This window comes from Nelusetta ayraudi, unplaced genomic scaffold (assembly GCF_046127955.1).
Source record: "Nelusetta ayraudi isolate G7.1 ecotype Tasmania unplaced genomic scaffold, CSIRO-AGI_Nayr_v1 ptg000089l, whole genome shotgun sequence".
In the NCBI taxonomy this organism is placed as follows: domain Eukaryota; kingdom Metazoa; phylum Chordata; class Actinopteri; order Tetraodontiformes; family Monacanthidae; genus Nelusetta; species Nelusetta ayraudi.
Genome location: NW_027466139.1, coordinates 1,042,501 through 1,060,000, shown reverse-complemented (window position 1 = coordinate 1,060,000; position 17,500 = coordinate 1,042,501). Strand labels below are relative to the sequence as shown.

General features: G+C 51.6%; 1 protein-coding gene across 1 annotated transcript in view; it reads right to left on the bottom strand.

Moving 5' to 3' along the window:
* The window catches only part of lrpprc (leucine-rich pentatricopeptide repeat containing), a 51,059-nt gene that overhangs the window by 4,884 nt on the left and 28,675 nt on the right, over positions 1-17,500 (bottom strand). The window contains exons 24-34 of the mRNA XM_076046290.1: positions 16,133-16,257; positions 14,966-15,072; positions 11,161-11,229; positions 10,923-11,013; positions 9,851-9,993; positions 7,518-7,641; positions 7,250-7,376; positions 4,416-4,504; positions 4,119-4,323; positions 1,824-1,951; positions 1,565-1,680 (exon numbers count right to left, since the gene is read on the bottom strand). Coding sequence (XP_075902405.1) covers positions 1,565-1,680; positions 1,824-1,951; positions 4,119-4,323; positions 4,416-4,504; positions 7,250-7,376; positions 7,518-7,641; positions 9,851-9,993; positions 10,923-11,013; positions 11,161-11,229; positions 14,966-15,072; positions 16,133-16,257 — 1,324 coding nt within the window. The remainder of the gene's footprint in view (positions 1-1,564; positions 1,681-1,823; positions 1,952-4,118; positions 4,324-4,415; positions 4,505-7,249; positions 7,377-7,517; positions 7,642-9,850; positions 9,994-10,922; positions 11,014-11,160; positions 11,230-14,965; positions 15,073-16,132; positions 16,258-17,500) is intronic.

Sequence of the window (17,500 nt, the reverse complement as noted above, 5' to 3'; positions counted from 1 at the left end):
ATTACAGTGATGAAGAATTTGTTCCTAAATGCTGCGTCATTCAAATATTGAGGGGAACTTTGAACAAAATAGTTTCAAATCGTGTTTCGGACTCAACAGCTTTGATTTGTTTTTTGGATTTCTGACTGTTTGTTCCCCACTTCAGTTCATCGTCTCCATTCAGCCTCTTAACGACCAAAGGTGTTTCAACCCTCATCAGTAGCTGCGCTTCCATGAACCCCAGAATTGTGCAAAACCTCAATATCGCCATAAAAAAAAAAGAAGTGGCCACAGCTAAACTGGGGGAAAAAAAATTAAAAAATCGCAACGGTACTTTGATGCGAAGCAAACCAAAAAACTGCCGAGACTCGTAAACCGCCAAAGCGGCGTCTAATGGTGCTTTTTGCGCTGAAATAGTGATGAAGATGAGGAGGGAGAAACGTATCTGCTCATTAACATGCATGGCGGGCAGACATCCCCGATTAAAGATTGAGGGAAGCAAAGAGCGAAGCAGGGACGATCAGTCGGGAGGTCAGACAGCCGCTCGTCTGCTGCTCTCTGCGTTGACCGCAGCTGAAACATCTCTGGCTGCTTCATCAGGAAGGAACTCGCGCAGCAGACAAAGGAAGTAAAACTTAAGAAAAAAAAAAAAAAGAAATCACTCTTCTGCTCCGCCTAAAAATGTCTCCCTCTTTTTCTCCTGACACCTCGTCCTCCTCCGTCCTGGTTTGCACGTCTCTCTCTAACTGCCCATCTACCGCCTCCATATTCATGTCCCCAGACTCGGTGCAAAGTCATCGAGCTGTAATGTATAAAGTGTGTTGAATAAGTGAAGTAGCAGCAGACCCACTTTGGACAAGACGACTATTGGCGGCGGAAACGTGGGCGAGCGAGAGAGCGAGAGATTCCCCGCAGGATGAAGACTTGAGTCGTGTGTGTGTGTGTGTGTGTGTGTGTGTGTGTGTGTGTGTGTGAGAGAGAGGGGAGTCGGGGGAGGGGGTCGTGATGGACCAAATTCGCCCGCAGCTCCCCCGTCGATTCATTTTCATACTTAAATGACTTTAATATCATTATTTAAATATGCAGCCCCCCCCCAAAAAAAAAATACCACACACATTCTGGCAAAAAGCTCGAGATCATTTAAAATTTATTTTAAGTGGTGGCCAAAAAAAAAAAAAAAAAAAAAAACTTCCTTCATGGTGGACTGCCTCAGTTTAGCGCCCCCTGCAGGCCAAACGGGCAGAAAGCAGCACTCTGCTGCGTCCAACCTGCGTCAGCCACCACATTCACAGCGACTCACTGCAGCCTCGGCCGTTTAGCGCACGACCGGAAGGGAAAGGAAGAGCTTCAAACTGCCGCACTTTACATTGACGGCAAAGCAAATCCTACAGATTGGACCTTGAAAGTCTTTAGTGAAGCAAATGTGGGGAGGAAATCACTGCGTCGTTGGAGACTGGAGGTGGATTGACTGAGCAAAGCTACAAGAAACTCCCCCTTATCAACGCTCAAACATGACTGACTCGACTGCAGTACGCATTGATTGAGAACAGACTGGTAACGACTGCAGGAGTGTGTGTGGACTCACAGCCAACATGAACTTGGCGTCCTCCACTTTGTCCAGGTCCAGCAGCTGCAGGAAGAGGTCCGACGCTGGCCTGTAGCAGGCAAAGTGGTTGGCCAGCCGCTCCGCCATGGCGCTCACTGCAAGCAGCAGCACAGCGGTGGTCACAACACACACACACACACACACACACACACACACACACACACACACACACACACACACACACACACACACACACACACACACACACACACACACACAGAGTGTGCAGCTTCCTTACACTTGTCCACTGCGTGCTCGTTGTCCTCCTCGAAGATCTTCCTGAAGACGAAGGACATGCTGGGGTTGACGGTGTCGGGCCTGGTGAACACCTCCTCCAGAACCTCCAGGGCCGAGTCCAGGTTGCCTCTGATAAAGGCAGTCAAGGAGGAGAGGAGAGGAGAGGAGCGGAGAGGAGAGGAGAGGAGAGGAGAGGAGAGGAGAGGGCAGCAGTTTGAGTTAAAACAGGAAACTGTTTTATTCCTTCTGGGTCTTGTGGACGAACGCTGAGAACTCTGGAGAACTCTGGAGAACCTCTGACCAAATATCAGACTCACTGACGCAGAAATCACACAAACTTTCTTTCCTGCAGGCTAAAAGAAAACCAAACCCCACCACCCAGCGTTCATGTTATCCCTTTGAGAACCTTTGGGCAAACTTAGACGTGAATAAAAGCCTTGAATCAATGACCAGGAGGGAAATTAAAACAAAAAATACCTCCTCCTCCACCTCCCGGCTGAGCGCCGACGCTCTCGCAAACACTCACAAAATTTTTTTTGATCATTTTATTTTTTCGCCCAGGTTCGCTGCAAGCTAGTGAAGCAAAAGCTAAAGAAAGCGCCGCTAATCTTCAACAACAACTCAATGTGGCAACAACGACCTTGCTGCCCCCCCCACACACACACACACACACCCCTCCACTCCCCCCACACTGTCACCAGGCCTGATGAATATTTAACACGCCGCTCGCCCTGTGTGTGTGTGTGTGTGTGTGTGTGTGTGTGACTCGGCGTATGTATATTGCGAGCGCCGTTATAGGTGGAGGGGTGTGATTGCAGCGAGCGGCGCCGTCTGAATAATTCAGCGAGGGGCCCCTCTAAATGTGGCCGCTGCCGCCGCCGCCGCCGCCGCTTTCTGGAGCCGCGCCTCCTCTCCTCCGCCCCGGCTCTTAACCAGTCAGCTCCACTCAGACGCGGCAGTCGGCGGCGGTGGCGGGTGAGGGAGGGGCGCACGTGTCAGAGCGGCTCACCGTGCACACGCTCCCAGAGGTCAGAGTTCAAACTGACAGGGCCGCGCTCGCCGCTCGTCTGAGCTTCCTGCTGTCCCCCCGCGTTGGGGCGGTGGCGGCGGGGGCGGCGGCTAATGCGGCAAGTGGCGCAATGAAAGTTTGATGCGGGACGCTGCGTCTCGCTGTTTTGTCCTCTCGCTTGTGTTGTGCGAAGGCGACGCCGTCGGCAGCTTTTCACCACATTAAAAGGCAGCCGTGAATAATCCTGTTAGGGACCTGCTGGTGCTGCTGAGCTTCCTGTTGGTCCTCCCCCCCACAAAGCTTTTTATTTCCTAGTGTGTGTCAACCTGGCTCTTGTCACACACACACACACACACACACACACACACACACACACACACACACACACACACACACAGTTTAGCGCACTGGACCTTGATGAAGGTCTGATGTGCGCAGAGAGTTGGAGAGGCAAACGTTCTCTGAAGGTCCCGACGTAAAAACAAAACTCTGACCAAACAGATGAAGGTCAGGCTCTAGGACCCGGGGAGGCCCAACTAGTTTGACTGGTGAGGTCACACTGGGTTCTACAGTGTACCTGCCGGGGAGGTGGGGGGGTAGCGGAGCAGCAGAAGCAGATGGATGGAGTGTTTTTGGTGAACCAACTCCTAGCATGTTGCTTTCACAATAAATCAGTGTGTTTGAAGCCCCACCAGGGTGCTGAGCTCTTTATTGAAATGACTGTTGTTTGGTTTTCCTCCCCTTAGCGCAGTTCTCATATATATCAGACTCTCCACAGAGCAATGAGGCTCTTGCTCCCAGTTAGCTGCCAATTTGCACCATGTTTCTAAGGAAGCCTGGTGTGGACAAACCAGCTGCCTGACAGCAAAGCGTCTGGTATTTAGGCTGAACACTCTCAAAAAAAAAACACAAAAAAAAACAACAAAGGAGAAGGTGGACGAGGGATGTAGATGGGTGTGCAGGCCACTGTAGTTCACCGGCAAGCTCAGGAGGGGGAGGGGGAGTGAAAGACGCTGAAATCTGAATTGAATTGTAACCACTTGACGTCGCCGTTTCCTCTTCAAAATCTCCAAATTTTACTAATTTTATTTATTTCTAAGCTTATTTAGACGCTGGACTGAGAACTGCTGCTGAATTTCATCCGTAGTCCCCAAAACGATACAACAATTGACACAGAAAGTCCACAAACATTCACACACAGTGATTACATAGCTACACTATTGCACACGCGCCGGCCACAGACACTCAGCGGACCTTTAACGCAATAATAACAAAAACAAGTCTTACTTCCGGATGTGCGCCAGGGCTATGTTGTTGACAAACACCATGCTGGACAGGTTGAGCTTGACGCCGAGCTCCTTGATCAGCGCCTCCACCGTGCGGATGGCGTCCACGTCGCCGCTGACGCCCAGCGCCTGCACCAGCCTGGTGACGGCCAGCTGGGTGGGCACCTGCTCCTCCGCCACCATGGACTGCAGGGTCCGCAGGGCGTCTGCAGGCAGCCAGGGGGCGGGCGAGTGGGTGGTCAGAAGAGGTCGTGTTGGTGGTTTGATGTGTGTGTGTGTGACACTTTGTATCTCCCACCTTGTGTTTGTCCCTTCTTGCTCTGCGTGATGATGAGCAGACTGGTGGCCATGTCCTTCAGCTTGAAGTCCGGCAGCTGAGACTCGGCTCTGAGGCAGAGAGAGAGACACACACACACACACACACACACACACACACACACACACACACACACACACACACACACACACACACACACACACACACACACCATAGATGCATTATAAGAACTGGATACCGGACTGGCGATATGGCAGCACACTGATTTTCCCCCAGTGGTCACTCGAGGTACTGCAGCAAAAAATAACGGCTGACAGGACGACTGTGAGCTGAAATACGATTCACAGCAAATCTTTCTACTGTAGATTTTCGACTCATGGTCTTTTAGTCGTTTAAAAAAAATGAGTTTAATACACTTCCAAACTTCCTGGATCAACTCCCTCTTATATGTTTGACTCCAGATGGATTAAAAATGCAAAACAATTTCATCCATCTCATGTAAAAAAAAACAAAAACAAAAAAAAACACAAACCTCAGGACATTTTTTGAGCCTTCAGCCACTTGCATCACATCACACGCGGCCGTTATCGGGTCCAATCGTGTTTTGTGCCCCCCCCCCCCGCCCCATGCAAATGTGCAGCGTGTGATCAGTGGGTGAGTATCTGTCGCTGGTGTAATTTCAGACTCGGTGGGGATGAGATTGGATAAACACCATCAGAGGGGAAGACAATGGCGAGCAGAGTGAATGAGGCTCCCGCTGTCACCCCCAAAATCACACACACATCAAACGCCTGATTAATTCTCGCTGAGCCACAGCGTGAGTGTGTGTGTGTGTGTGTGTGTGTACCAGGTGCTGAAACATCAAGCCCCGCCCTCTTTCCTCCTCCTCCTTCCTCTCAGATTTCCCTCCCTTCCTCCATCTGCTGCATCTTTTCGGGCCTCCTTCTCCTCCTCCTCCTCCTCCTCCTCCTCCCTTTTTCTCATTTCTCGCCCACTAAAACCTCAATCACGCTCGCCGCCGCCGCCATGGCCGCCTTTCCATTCCTTATTATATCCCCCTCCACCAGATTAATCCATCGCTCAATTGAGCATCGGGGGCCCGGCCAATCCTTATCGCCGCCGTGACACAAGTCGGCCGCAGCCACGGCGGCGGGGTCATGGGCGGAGATTGGAGGCGGTGGCAGGGTGGGGGAGAGGGGGGTGCACAAGGGAGACAGAGCATCAGGGGGGCCAAGTGGGAGTGGGGGGGGGGGGGGGGGTCAGAATTATTCTTATCGGTTGGAGGAAAATCTCCCGAGGACGTTTTACAATCACACACACACACACACACACACACACCTTCCAGGGGTTATTGTGCGGCGGCCAATGACTCCATGGTCCGCCTCTTCCCGCCTCTCATCAACATTACTTTTCCTCCTCAATCCCTTAATCTGGCCATAAGCACCCCCGCTGCTCAGTTGTGCACAGATTACCCCAAAACAAACACATTCACTCACACACACACACAGTCACAGAGCGGCAGCAGAATTATTGCCTGTAGCGTCTTCATTAACCTCGTGGTGGTGATTAAATCTGGCCCTGGCAGCCTCCTTGGTCGCCCAGCGCTCTCTCTCTCTCTCTCTCTCTTTATTTATCCTCCCGCCGCCGCCGCTTCTCCTCTCAGCTCATTTCACTCCTCATTGGGAGCGACGATAAACAAAGGTGTCATCCAGCCGTGAAGCAGTGACAGACGCAGCTAGTGAGACTAATAAGCATCTTAAAGATAAAGACAGATGCTTGAGTGCCGCTGGCCGTTTCTCATCCTCTGATTCTCACTGATTGGGCCTTGCAGCTCTTTCATTTTCATCATTCACATTTGATGAGAGTGCGTGTTGCTATCTACTCTTTTTTTTCTTTTTTTTTTTTAACGCTTCCCACAAATTATTGGCGCCGTCTTTCCCTTTCTTGCATCATTTCATTGCATTATCATCATTTTTGCTGCCCCTCCCCCTGCAGAGGGAAAGTGGTATTACGACAGAAGGAGATAAAGGAGGGGAAAAAGGAGGGAAAAAGGAGGGGATTACCAAGAGAGACAGAGACGCAAGATGAGAGCGGCGGCGGCGGCGGCGCTAAGCTCAGATCGCTAATGCCTCTGTCGGTCCATCTACTTGTCTGGCGGCTCAGGAACCCCCCCGCCCCCCCCCCACCGATACAACACAACAACACAACAACACACGATACATTACTAATTGGAAGGAGATTGATGTTGGCGCGCAAAGTCACCGCTTCCCAGAAAATCAAAAATCAATCTGCGCATCCCTGCCACCGCGCTCGTGTGTGTGTGTGTGTGTGTGTGTGTGTGTGTGTGTGTGTGTGTGTGTGTGTGTGTGTGTGTTCCTTGCAGTTTAGCAGGGAGCACTGTTCATACCCAGCAGGCCTGAGTGTGTTAGCACACAATCACTTTATAATCCCCCCCCCCCCCCCCCCCGCCCCCGATGTACTTTTAGCCCGAGGTGACCCAGTGCCACAGATGAAGGAGCGTCGCATTAAACAAACTACATGTTGAATTTATCAGCCTGTTGTGCTGCTGCTGCTGCTGCCCCAAGGCTGAATCACTTGAATGTCGCACACTGCTCACGATTATCTGAGCCTTCAGAAGGAGCGCTGGTGATGGCAGGAATGGAAGGCACAGAATGAGGTTAAGTGAGATAAATAAAGCGGCTAAAAACCCCTCGCGCTCGCGTCCGTGCGATCACCTCACTTGTGTTTGTTTGCATGTCGCACATAGTTAGGACCTGGCAGGGAAAAAAAAAAAAAAAAAAAAAAAGCGTCTTTGGGGGCGAGAACAAAGAAGCGCCGCTTGTCGCCGCACTCACATGCTCTTGACCGCCATGGCGTCCTCCATGGATCCCTGCGCCAGCAGGCTGCGGATGACGTGGTCGTAGCAGGCGGGGCCCAGGGCCGCGCCGCCTCTGCTGGCGTCTCTGATCAGCCGGAAGGCTTCTGCAGGAGGAGAAGGACAACCAGGCTTCAGTCAGTGGCCCTTTGTGACATCACAGAGGGAACTGTGTGCTCTAAAAAAGTGTTTTTTCAATCACTGTGCCGTGTGATAATGTCAGGTGTGCATCTGCATCTGCTGCTTACCTTGGGCTTTCCCCTTTTTACACAGAGCCATGACCCGGATCTGGAAATCAGGCCCGGTCTCGGTTGGCGCCACACCAGTTGTGCTCTTGACCTTCTGGTTGGTCTCTTCCTGTGCGTACCAGGTCTGGAAACAAGTCACACAGAAGACAACGGATACATTTTATGTTGGAGGCACCAAAACAGAGCCGCATCCAGCAGCACACACACACACACACACACACACACACACACACACACACACACACACACACACACACACACACACAAGCACCACCGCGTGTTTCTGCTGTTTGTTTCCGCAGCTGCTGTGTGCATTTAGTGAGTATGACAGTGCAAGAATGCTGCTGGGCCGATGGGGGCCGACGGGGGCCGAGGTCCCCTAATGGTCGGTCACCCGTGTAGCAGCGAGGGGAGGGGGTTAAGCTGTAGTGGCTGGGGGCAAATTAGGTCTGGCACCCCAGGGGCACCAGAAAAGGCTGTGTGAGTGTGTGTGTGTGTGTGTGTGTGTGTGTGTGTGTGTGTGTGTGTGTGTGTGTGAGTGTGTGTGCGTGTTGCAATGAGAGTGTCAAGTCAAGAGCCCCAGGGGTCACCAAGTTCATGGCTGCAGGCTACAGCAATCACTTCCTGTCTCATCACGCTTTGGGCTGCTGGAGCATAAGAGGAGAAAAACACACCGAGGAGGAGGAACAGGGGAGGAGGAGGAACAGGCGAGGAGGAGGAACAGGCGAGGAGGAGGAGGAACAGGGGAGGGGAGGAGGAGGAACAGGCGAGGAGGAGGAACAGGGGAGGAGAGGAGGAGGAACAGGCGAGGAGGAGGAACAGGGGAGGAGGAGGAACAGGCGAGGACGAGGAGGAGGAACAGGGGAGGAGGAGGAACAGGGGAGGAGGAGGAACAGGCGAGGAGGAGGAGGAGGAACAGGGGAGGACGAGGAGGAGGAACAGGGGAGGAGGAGGAACAGGAGAGGAGGAGGAACAGGGGAGGAGGAGGAATAGCCGAGTGGCGACGGTGTCGCCCAGCGCTCCCAGCAACCTTCTCCCCTTTCCGCTCACAATGTTTGACTTTGTAAATTTCCCCGGACTGAATGTGGCGCTGCGCCAGCACGCAGTGCGAGGAGGCCGCGGGGCCAAATCCAGCGGCCACCATATGGTGGCATTTAGCTGCTGGCTAAATTAGTCTGGCATTACAGATTTACAGACAGATCAGGCTGTAATTCCTCTCACCAGCCCCGCCGCTCTGATTAACCACACTTCAGATCAGCCAGCCAATCCTGCTGCCTCCGCATGTAATGAAAGGGAGGTTTAATGCAGCTGCAGCAGCAGCAGCAGCAGCAGCAGCAGCAGCAGGAGGTGGTGGTGAAGGAACCAGATGATGAGGTCAACTCTGGTTTAGCCGTGCGGCGCCCGTAATGAACGAGACCAGTTTATCTTATTGCTCGTGGCTGCATTTCACCTCTGCTGCCGTCTGTTGAATTGAACGCAGGGCGGTGAGCCCCGGGTGACTGCAGGTGGTCTCAGCAGGCGCACACTGACACTCGCCAGACTGACCTTCTTTGGTCAGCCAGAGGTAAAGATTCCTCTCTCCTAGACGGACTCAAGTTCAGGGCTAAGCAAAATACATTTGGACTGGGCCTGCAAAAGCATCAGCAGCAGTACCTTCTGCTCTATTAAAACACAGCTGTGATTTCTGAAAGCTCCTGAAGGCTCCTTAGAAAATAGTAAAATGCTAATTATCATGATCAATATTTCTTAAATTCCATCCTTGGGTCAAATATGAACAGAATCAGTTTCACTCATTCGAGGCTCCTTGACCTGAATGAAGAGAACTGCTGGAGAGAAACGGCCACTACAAACAGAAAACAAAGTGTGTTTTGTTTGTGTGTGTGATGTTGTATTCACTTCTTTTTTTTTTAACCAATCAAGTGCTGCCGTGCTTGAATACTTGACTTGCAGTGATAGAAAACAAAGGGGAAGCTGCACACCGGTGCAACCTTGCAGCAGCAGCAGCAGCAGCAGCAGCAGCAGCAGCAGCAGCAGCAGCAGATTAACTCTGGTGTTATGTGTCCATCAGCGCCGGCCCCCATTTCATACAACATTCATACCCGGGCATCATTTGAATTTGTGCTCAGCCATCAGTGCCGCAGCTGCACGGCTGTGTGTTAAATTTGACCTCGGGCACTTTCACCCCCCCGCCCCCCACAACCACCGCTGCTGCTGCTGCTGCTGCTCAGCATCCTTCAACTTCATTTGCTCTCTTTGCCCTACACCACCCTCTCCGAGGTGCCTGCTGGCCATTATTCTTGTGAATAAGACGGTGGAACCTCTGCGCTCCTCACCTCGGGCACCTCGAAGGGCACCTCCTCGCCGCTGCTCTTCAGGATGTCGGCCAGCATGCGCAGGGTCCTCTCCCGGGGGATGGTGTTCTCCTCCTGCATCTTGGTCCATACCACCTCCGCCTTGCGCCAGTCGCTTGTCTCTTCTGGGGGGTGGGGGGGGGGAGGAGAAGAGGCGGCTTTTTCACACAATGTGTTTTGGAGAAAACAAACAGGGGGAAAAAAAGAGAAGAAAACAGCGGCGCCACACTGGTGCTTGTGCCGGCAGTCGATGTTGGCTGCGGTTCAGCACTCGGCGCGGCGCAATTTTCTGACAAAGCACTTCACGCTGAGAGCCGGCAATCAAATCACTAATCTGATCAACTGACCAGTCCTCTGCTGTCATTTAGGAAACACGCTAACTAGTGCGCTCCATAGGTGTGTGTGTGTGTGTGTCGGCAGTAATGGCTTGACAATCAGTTTTAACGCTGCAATCACGCCGGCTATCTTCTCTGCACTCCACTGCAGCAATCACACCATGTCTTCTACCTGGGCCCACCCTCTGCTGGATCAAACACACACACACACACACACACACACACACACACACACACACACACACACACACACACACACACACACACACACACACACACACACACACACACACACACACTGTAGAGCTAGTTGGAGGTCATGTCGGTAGCTGTGTTTCCATCACCCCTAGAACTGCGCAAAACCTTAATATGACAATAAAAAGCTGGTGATGGAAGCGGCTCAACTTGGAGAAACCTCTCAAGTACGACTGAAAGGCTTTGACGCCCTCATCAGGTGGTTTTTCCACACGTATCCATACAGAGGAAATATCGCAACAGTGTCATGGCAACACTTTTTTTTGACACGTCAGCGGACGCGACGTACGGGGTCACGTGACCAGTTCAGCGACCAGCGAAAATGGCGCGTTCTGATTGAACGGAGGAGGAGACGGAATGTTTTTCACAAGCCATCAAAGAGAAAAAAACACAACAGTCAATCTTGACAGCAAACAACTTGGAAACGCAGCCGGTGACAGTAGAGGAACAGGAAGAGGACGTACTGCAGAGACGGAGGACGTAGCTGTACATCTCGTCTCTGTCGCACTCAAACAGCTTGGCCGTCACGTCCACCATTTGCTCCAGGGGCTCCATCTGCGACGCGTGCGCGTGGGTTCAAGAAAAACAAAAACAAAAACAAAAAAAAGGCACAAGAGAATGAGTTGGGATGTTGTGTGTTGCTGCGGGAGCCTGGCGTGAGCCTGGCGGAGATGAAAGCCGCCCTGCTGGCAGCAGGCTCACCTGGTTGCTGGAGATGCAGCGCTCGGCGAACCACTGCAGGCGTCCAGGCCTCGCCCTCAGGCCGGGGGTCTGCCGGAGAGAGAAGGAGGGAAATAATCTGGTTAAAAAAAACAAAAAAAAAACACCAGTTTAGTGTTTGCCAGCGCCAAACTGGGCCTGAGCGGTTAGATAAGGAGGAGGAGGACGCGAGCGCTGCAGGAGTCGTCGTCGCATTTTCCTCCTGCGAGCCGCGCTGACGTCAACGCTAATCGCTCTGATCGTGTTTTTCCTCCAGATAATCTTTAGGGATGCTGCAGCTACAGCGGCGGTGATGATGATGATGATGATGATGATGATGATGATGACGATGAGGATGAGGATGAGGATGATGATGTTCTGCTATGACTTGACCGTCTTTACATCATTTACAACATACACTGAGGGAACCTAAAGCTCCGGAGCAGCGTGAGTGACAGATGTTGCAGCTGCAGCGGCAGAATGTTTTCAGTCTGGCATTACTGCAATAGTGTGTGTGTGTGTGTGTGTGTGTGAACCCAAAATAAGTTGACACTGAACAATGGCTTATGTAAAACTGAATAACATGACTTTGATTTCACATCAAGGATAAAAAGTCTATTATTATGCACTGACGCAAACAGCAAGCGTGTCTAAATCCTGTTTGTTTGATATGTTGTGTTTCTTGGAATACCGTCCGACCTCAAACCTCGGTTAGCGCGGCAACAGAAGGAAAAAAAAAAGAAGAAGAAAAAAAAAGAAGCAAAGCTTAATCTTTCCTTTAGATTAAAAATTCTGGCTTGAACTGTCACGTAGAAACAATAATATTTTGGTTTTGAAAACGCAGCGCGGTCGTGTGAGGTGGTAAAATCCCAGGGAGGATATAAATAGTCTTGCAGTTTTGAGGGATTTAGAATACTTGCTACGCAGATCGTGTGTGTGTGTGTGTCTGTGTGTGTGTGTGTGTGTGTGTGTGTGTCTGTGTGAAACAAGGGCCGACATAGATTGATCTGCAGGCTCGTGTCGCTGAGATTTAGGCTGATACTCGCAGTGACTGGATGATTATTATCGCCAAAATAACAGTGATCAGGATTTCATCCGTCTCTTTGGGGGGGGGGGGGGGGGGGGGGGGGGTTTGGTACAATCTGAATGAGGCTGCTGGATCCAGACGAGTCTCGGCCGGGGCTTTTTATTTCTCTCTGGCCGCTAATCTGGGGGCCGGTGCCATCGGGCCAGGACGTTAATCTGAGCGGGCGGACGAGCGGACAGAGGAGGATCAGCGCCGCTCAATCCCCGCTGGCCTCTTTGATGGGGAGCTGACGGCGCAGCGTCGAGAGTGAAGGGAAAGTCAAGAAAAGCCCCCCCCCCTCCCCCATCCCTCCTCTTTACTGCCGTCATCCTATCCTCTTCCAATCCCTCGCTCCTCTCAATCCCTTCCCCTTCCTCCAAATCTCTGAGCTGCTGCTGCTGCTGCTGCTCCTCCGTCTTCCCTCCTGCCTCTCCATCCCTCCATCCCTCCATCCGGCCCAGGCAGAGGCATTATGTTCTTACCCAAGCAGCCAAAAGGGACAAATTAAAATGTGTTGCGCGCACACATACATACATATACACACACACACTGACACTCACAGACAAACACAAACACACACTCTCTCTCTCAGTCTGTCTAATCTTCTTAGAGACTAAGGCCCGGTGCAAGTGCTCCACCCCCCCACCCCCTCTCTCTCCTCTGATTCCCTTTACTTGGTAAAAGTCTTGCATCCCTTTTTTTTTGCAGGCATGCACACACACACACACACACACACACACACACACACACACACACACACACACACACACACACACACACACACACACACACACAGAATACGTTTAGGATTTCAGAATCCAGTGGGGACAAATCTCCCTAATCTGAGATGGGAAAAAAGAAGGAAAAAACAAAAGAAAAGAGAAAATCCTCATGCAATAAGACGCTGCATAACTTCTGCTGCGCGGATCAGGAGGCAGGGGAACAAAACAAAACACTCTCGCTCTCACAAAGAGATTATGGGAGGTGATGGTGGTGGGTGTGTCTCTGTGTGTGTGTGTGTGTGTGGGGGGGGGGTTGCAGAGCAGCATCAGGTCGCGCTATCAAGACAATCCCCTGAAAACACAACACAGTCAGTCTCATCATCTTTTGCCTTTTAAAGAAGCTTCACGTGTAGCCAAAGTCTATCTCTCTCTCTCTCGCTCTCTCTCTCTCTGTCTGTCTGTCTCTCTGTCTCTCTCAAACAGACGGCGTCGACCTCGTCTCACCTCTACTTAACGATCCCTCTCCATCTCAATTCCTAATGTTCTAATTCCACTCATCACCTGACCACTTAGTCCACACGCACGCACACGCAGCGCCACTGTCCGTGACACGGGAAACACACATAATGGCTGGGCGCTCTTTAGCGATACGCAGCTAACCTTGACCATCGCAAAAAAAAAAAAAAGAAATAATTAAAAAAAGTGAGCATGGTGACGGTAATGAGCCCGGCAGCCCGACGATCCTCGGCCTAACCTCGGCCATTTAGCACAAAATTGCCCACCTTTCTCTACCATTACATTTAATTAGCTGTGATTAATCAGCTGCCAATTATACCAAACACAGCCTAAAGAGAGAGAGAGAGACACTGGAGCCACCACTTGACAGCTTCAGAGGCAAAAAAAAAAAAAAAAAGAAAAAAAAGAAATAGATTGAAAAAATGTCCAAGCGTTTGATTGTGTTGTACAGTCGATGAGCTTTGTCGCGTTGAGTTGAAAGTCGCCACAGGGATCAACTATGAGGGGAAAGTTATGTGGAAATACTGGCGGCACCCTGGAAAAACCCACGGCAAGAGTGGCAACTTTTCCAAACGCACAAAGAGCCTGAACGCAGAGAGGAATAAAACAGGTCAGGAGATAATTTGGCTGTTTTCCATCCGGGAAGTGCAGAACTACTACAAAGGAAAACAGCTTGAGGAGCGCCGCCACAGTAGAGGCCAACAGATGGCAGCCTTTGCCTCCGTGCACGGCAGGGCCCGGTAACCGCCGGCTTCCCGCTTACAAGTGGAATAACAGGCAGACGATAATCTGTCAGAAAAGCGGGAACGAGAGGCACAATAACAAGGCGGCGATAATATTTAAGAGGGTTGGACGATCCTCGAGAGGACCGTCAAATCCCTGCGCTGGCGGTGCACTCCAGGACAGCAGCAGCAGCAGCAGCAGCAGCAGCAGCAGCAGCAGCAGCGGAGAGCGAGAACAGTCATCATCCCTCCGTCAGAACACACAAAGCCCCCTCGTTCCTCTCCTCTCTCTCCCTGCACTCATCCCTCCCTACACTGGTTTTACTTATCGGACCTCCGTCGGCCCCATCGCTGCTCTCCGGCCACCTGTCTGTTTTTTTTTTTTTTTTTTTTCATGATCCATCCATGAAGGTCAGAGAAAAATAAAACAAAAGCAGAGAAAAAAAAGAGGAGAGAAGAAAATCTCTTCTTATCTGCTCTCTCTTTTTCCCGCCGCTAATCTGCAGAGATTACAGCGCCACTACAAAAGATAGGAATATTTGCAACACAAAACCGGGTCAAACCAGCAGCAAGAACAAAGAGAGTTTGGCAATTAGGTTGGCATTCTGCGAGAGGCCCCCGGGGGGCGCCACCAGCAAGTACACATCTTTCTAGTTGTGTGTTTTTGATGGCGTGTGATTGTAGCTGCTCACTGCCAGCTTTTTATAAAGTATAAAAAGTTGAGTCGTTCAGCAGCGCTACTTCGAGTTATTTTTGGTTGTCGTCTGGTTGTGTGTTTGTACCTCGATGATCTTGCGGGCTTCACGGTAGCGTCCCGTCTGCAGGAAGGCAAAGAACAGGACGTAGAGCATGGACATCTCTCCTCGCTTCTGGCTCACGAAGTCCATGGCTGGAGAAGGAAAGAAGGAAGAACACTCAGAGGCAGGCGGAGGAGAACAAGTCAGAATGTTTCCCAGGTGGAATCAGACGAGCAGTGGATTCCAGGAGAAGAAGCCTGAAAGTAACGAGGGGGTGGATTAGGGCTAGTTCTAGGAGGTTCTAGGTGGTTCTAGGAGGTTCTAGGAGGTTCTAGGTGGTGGTTTAGGACTTGTTCTAGGTGGTTCTAGGTGGTGGTTCTGGTGCTGGTTCTAGGCCAGACATGGGCAAACTACAAAAAACTGCAAACTCCTCCTATGAGGTGAGTCACCAAAACACTCCATCCATCTGCTGCTGCTCCGGACCCTTTGTCAAATTTTACAACCCACTGTGGTCCAGGAGTGGAAAAGTTTGCCCAGCCCTGGTGTAGACAATGATGGGGAAGTGGTGGGGGGGGGGTGGGGGTGGGGGTGGGGGTGGAGAGGTGCTCCACGAGCTGGTCTGAACTGAACCTTCACGTCCTCCACAAGCCACTTGGCCTCCTGCCGCACAGCCAACTTGACCCCCCCACACAGTCCAAAACTCTATGAGACCCTCTCAGAAATGTCACGAGTATGTTTAACAGGAGGGTTGGCGTACGCCGGGGTGGGGGCTGAAGTGACTTATTTTTGACGTGCAGACGTAGTCGACGAGTCGTGCTGAGCCATTTCAACTCAACACAAACACAAATTCAAAGTCTCAAGAAATCCAGGAAGCTGGAAACAAAGCGCAGAGGCTCAACGGCAACAGAGTCAGTCAACTTCATCTGTGCCATGTAATATATATACATATGTAGTATATTATATATTATTGGCCATTTATTTTGCTGGCCACACAATTCAAGTCAATAATTTCAATAGTTTATTTACGAGACGTAATGTGGGCTAGCGGCTTTATTTTTGTGGGAAAAAAATGTGGCCCCTGAGAAGCACTGCTGTAAACAGAGGGCTAAATGTGCTGCATCCAGAGGGATCCAGATTCTTTGGTCAGTTAATTAGACACGTGTGTGTGTGTGTGTGTGTGTGTGTGTGTGTGTGTGTGTGTGTGTGGTCAACCTTTCTGCAGCAACTCCGTGTCTCCTTTCTCCACCAGGCCGACGACGATGTCGTGGATGCGCGGCATGTGATTGTAGCGCTTGTGACACTCCAACGCCGCGTCGAATGCTCCGTTCAGATCGTTGCTGTGCGCACACACACACACACACACACACACACACACACACAAAGACACAAAGACACAAAGACAGAGTCAGTCAGTCAATGCTGTGGGCGACCCGCTGGCTGGATCGGAGGTGATTAACCCGCTGCAACAATACCAGGCTCCTTTGAAACGGTGACAGGGGCGACTCGCAGGTGATGAAGCCTTTTGGCCCCAATACATCATCATCCTCGTACAATCAAGCAGGTCGGAGCTCATACAGCTGGAGGAGGTGGAGGTGGAGGTGTGGGGGAGGCGGGGGGGGGGGGGTCCACGTCTCTCTGGACAGGCTTTTAGAGGACGAGTGGCGGCAGACAAAAGCAGCCGAGTGATCTTTAGCCTCTTCGCTCGGCTGCTTTTGTCTCCCAGCCTCATCCTGGCCGCCTCCACCTCCACCTCCTCCTCCTCCTCTGCCCCCTCTCCTTTATTCTTCTTCCCGTCCATCCCTTCCTCTTCAGCCATCTAATCCACCTTTCTGCTTCCACGCCTCCTCCTGAGCAATTTAGTGCAAAGAAAAACCCAAACCACAACCTGCGCGCTGCACCATTTTTGTCTTAGGTGCATCACTTCCCCACCGACAAACAAAAGGTGGTCGCGCATCGGCGGCGGCGGCTGATGGAGGGATAACAAAAGGAAGTGAGACGAGCGCAGGAAGAAGCGGGAAGAGGAGATGGAGGGAGGGAGGGAAGGGATGGAGGGGAAACACTTCAATCCCTGTTATTGTGACAGCGCCGCCCGTCAATCTGCTGATTGGGTAATTTACCGCGTCAATCACACAGAGGTCAAAGCCGAGCAGGGAAGGTGAGGATGGACGGAGCGGGCGGGACTTCTGGAGCGCCGACTCTTCTGCTCGACAGGATGAGATTGGTGGGAAATGCAGAAAGAAATGAGCAAGTGAAGGAATAAATGTGGCGCCACGCTGGGATTGGCTGCGGGTGGAGGGGAGGGGTGAATCACGTTTCAGGTCACAGTCGTCCTGTCAGCTGTTTTAAAGGCCGTCATTTTTGCACTGGGCTCTATGGGAATATACTTTTAGGGCGCATGGGATTTTTTTCTACTGCGGTACCTCGAGTGACCACTGGGAAATATTGGCACGTCGGCATATTGCCAGTTTGGTATCCAGTTCTTACAGTACATCCATGGAGGTGACCTGGGGTGGAAGGTGACCCAGGGTGGGGGGGGGCGGGGGGGGGGGGGTGGAGAGCTGCGCTAATTGAAATAAAGAG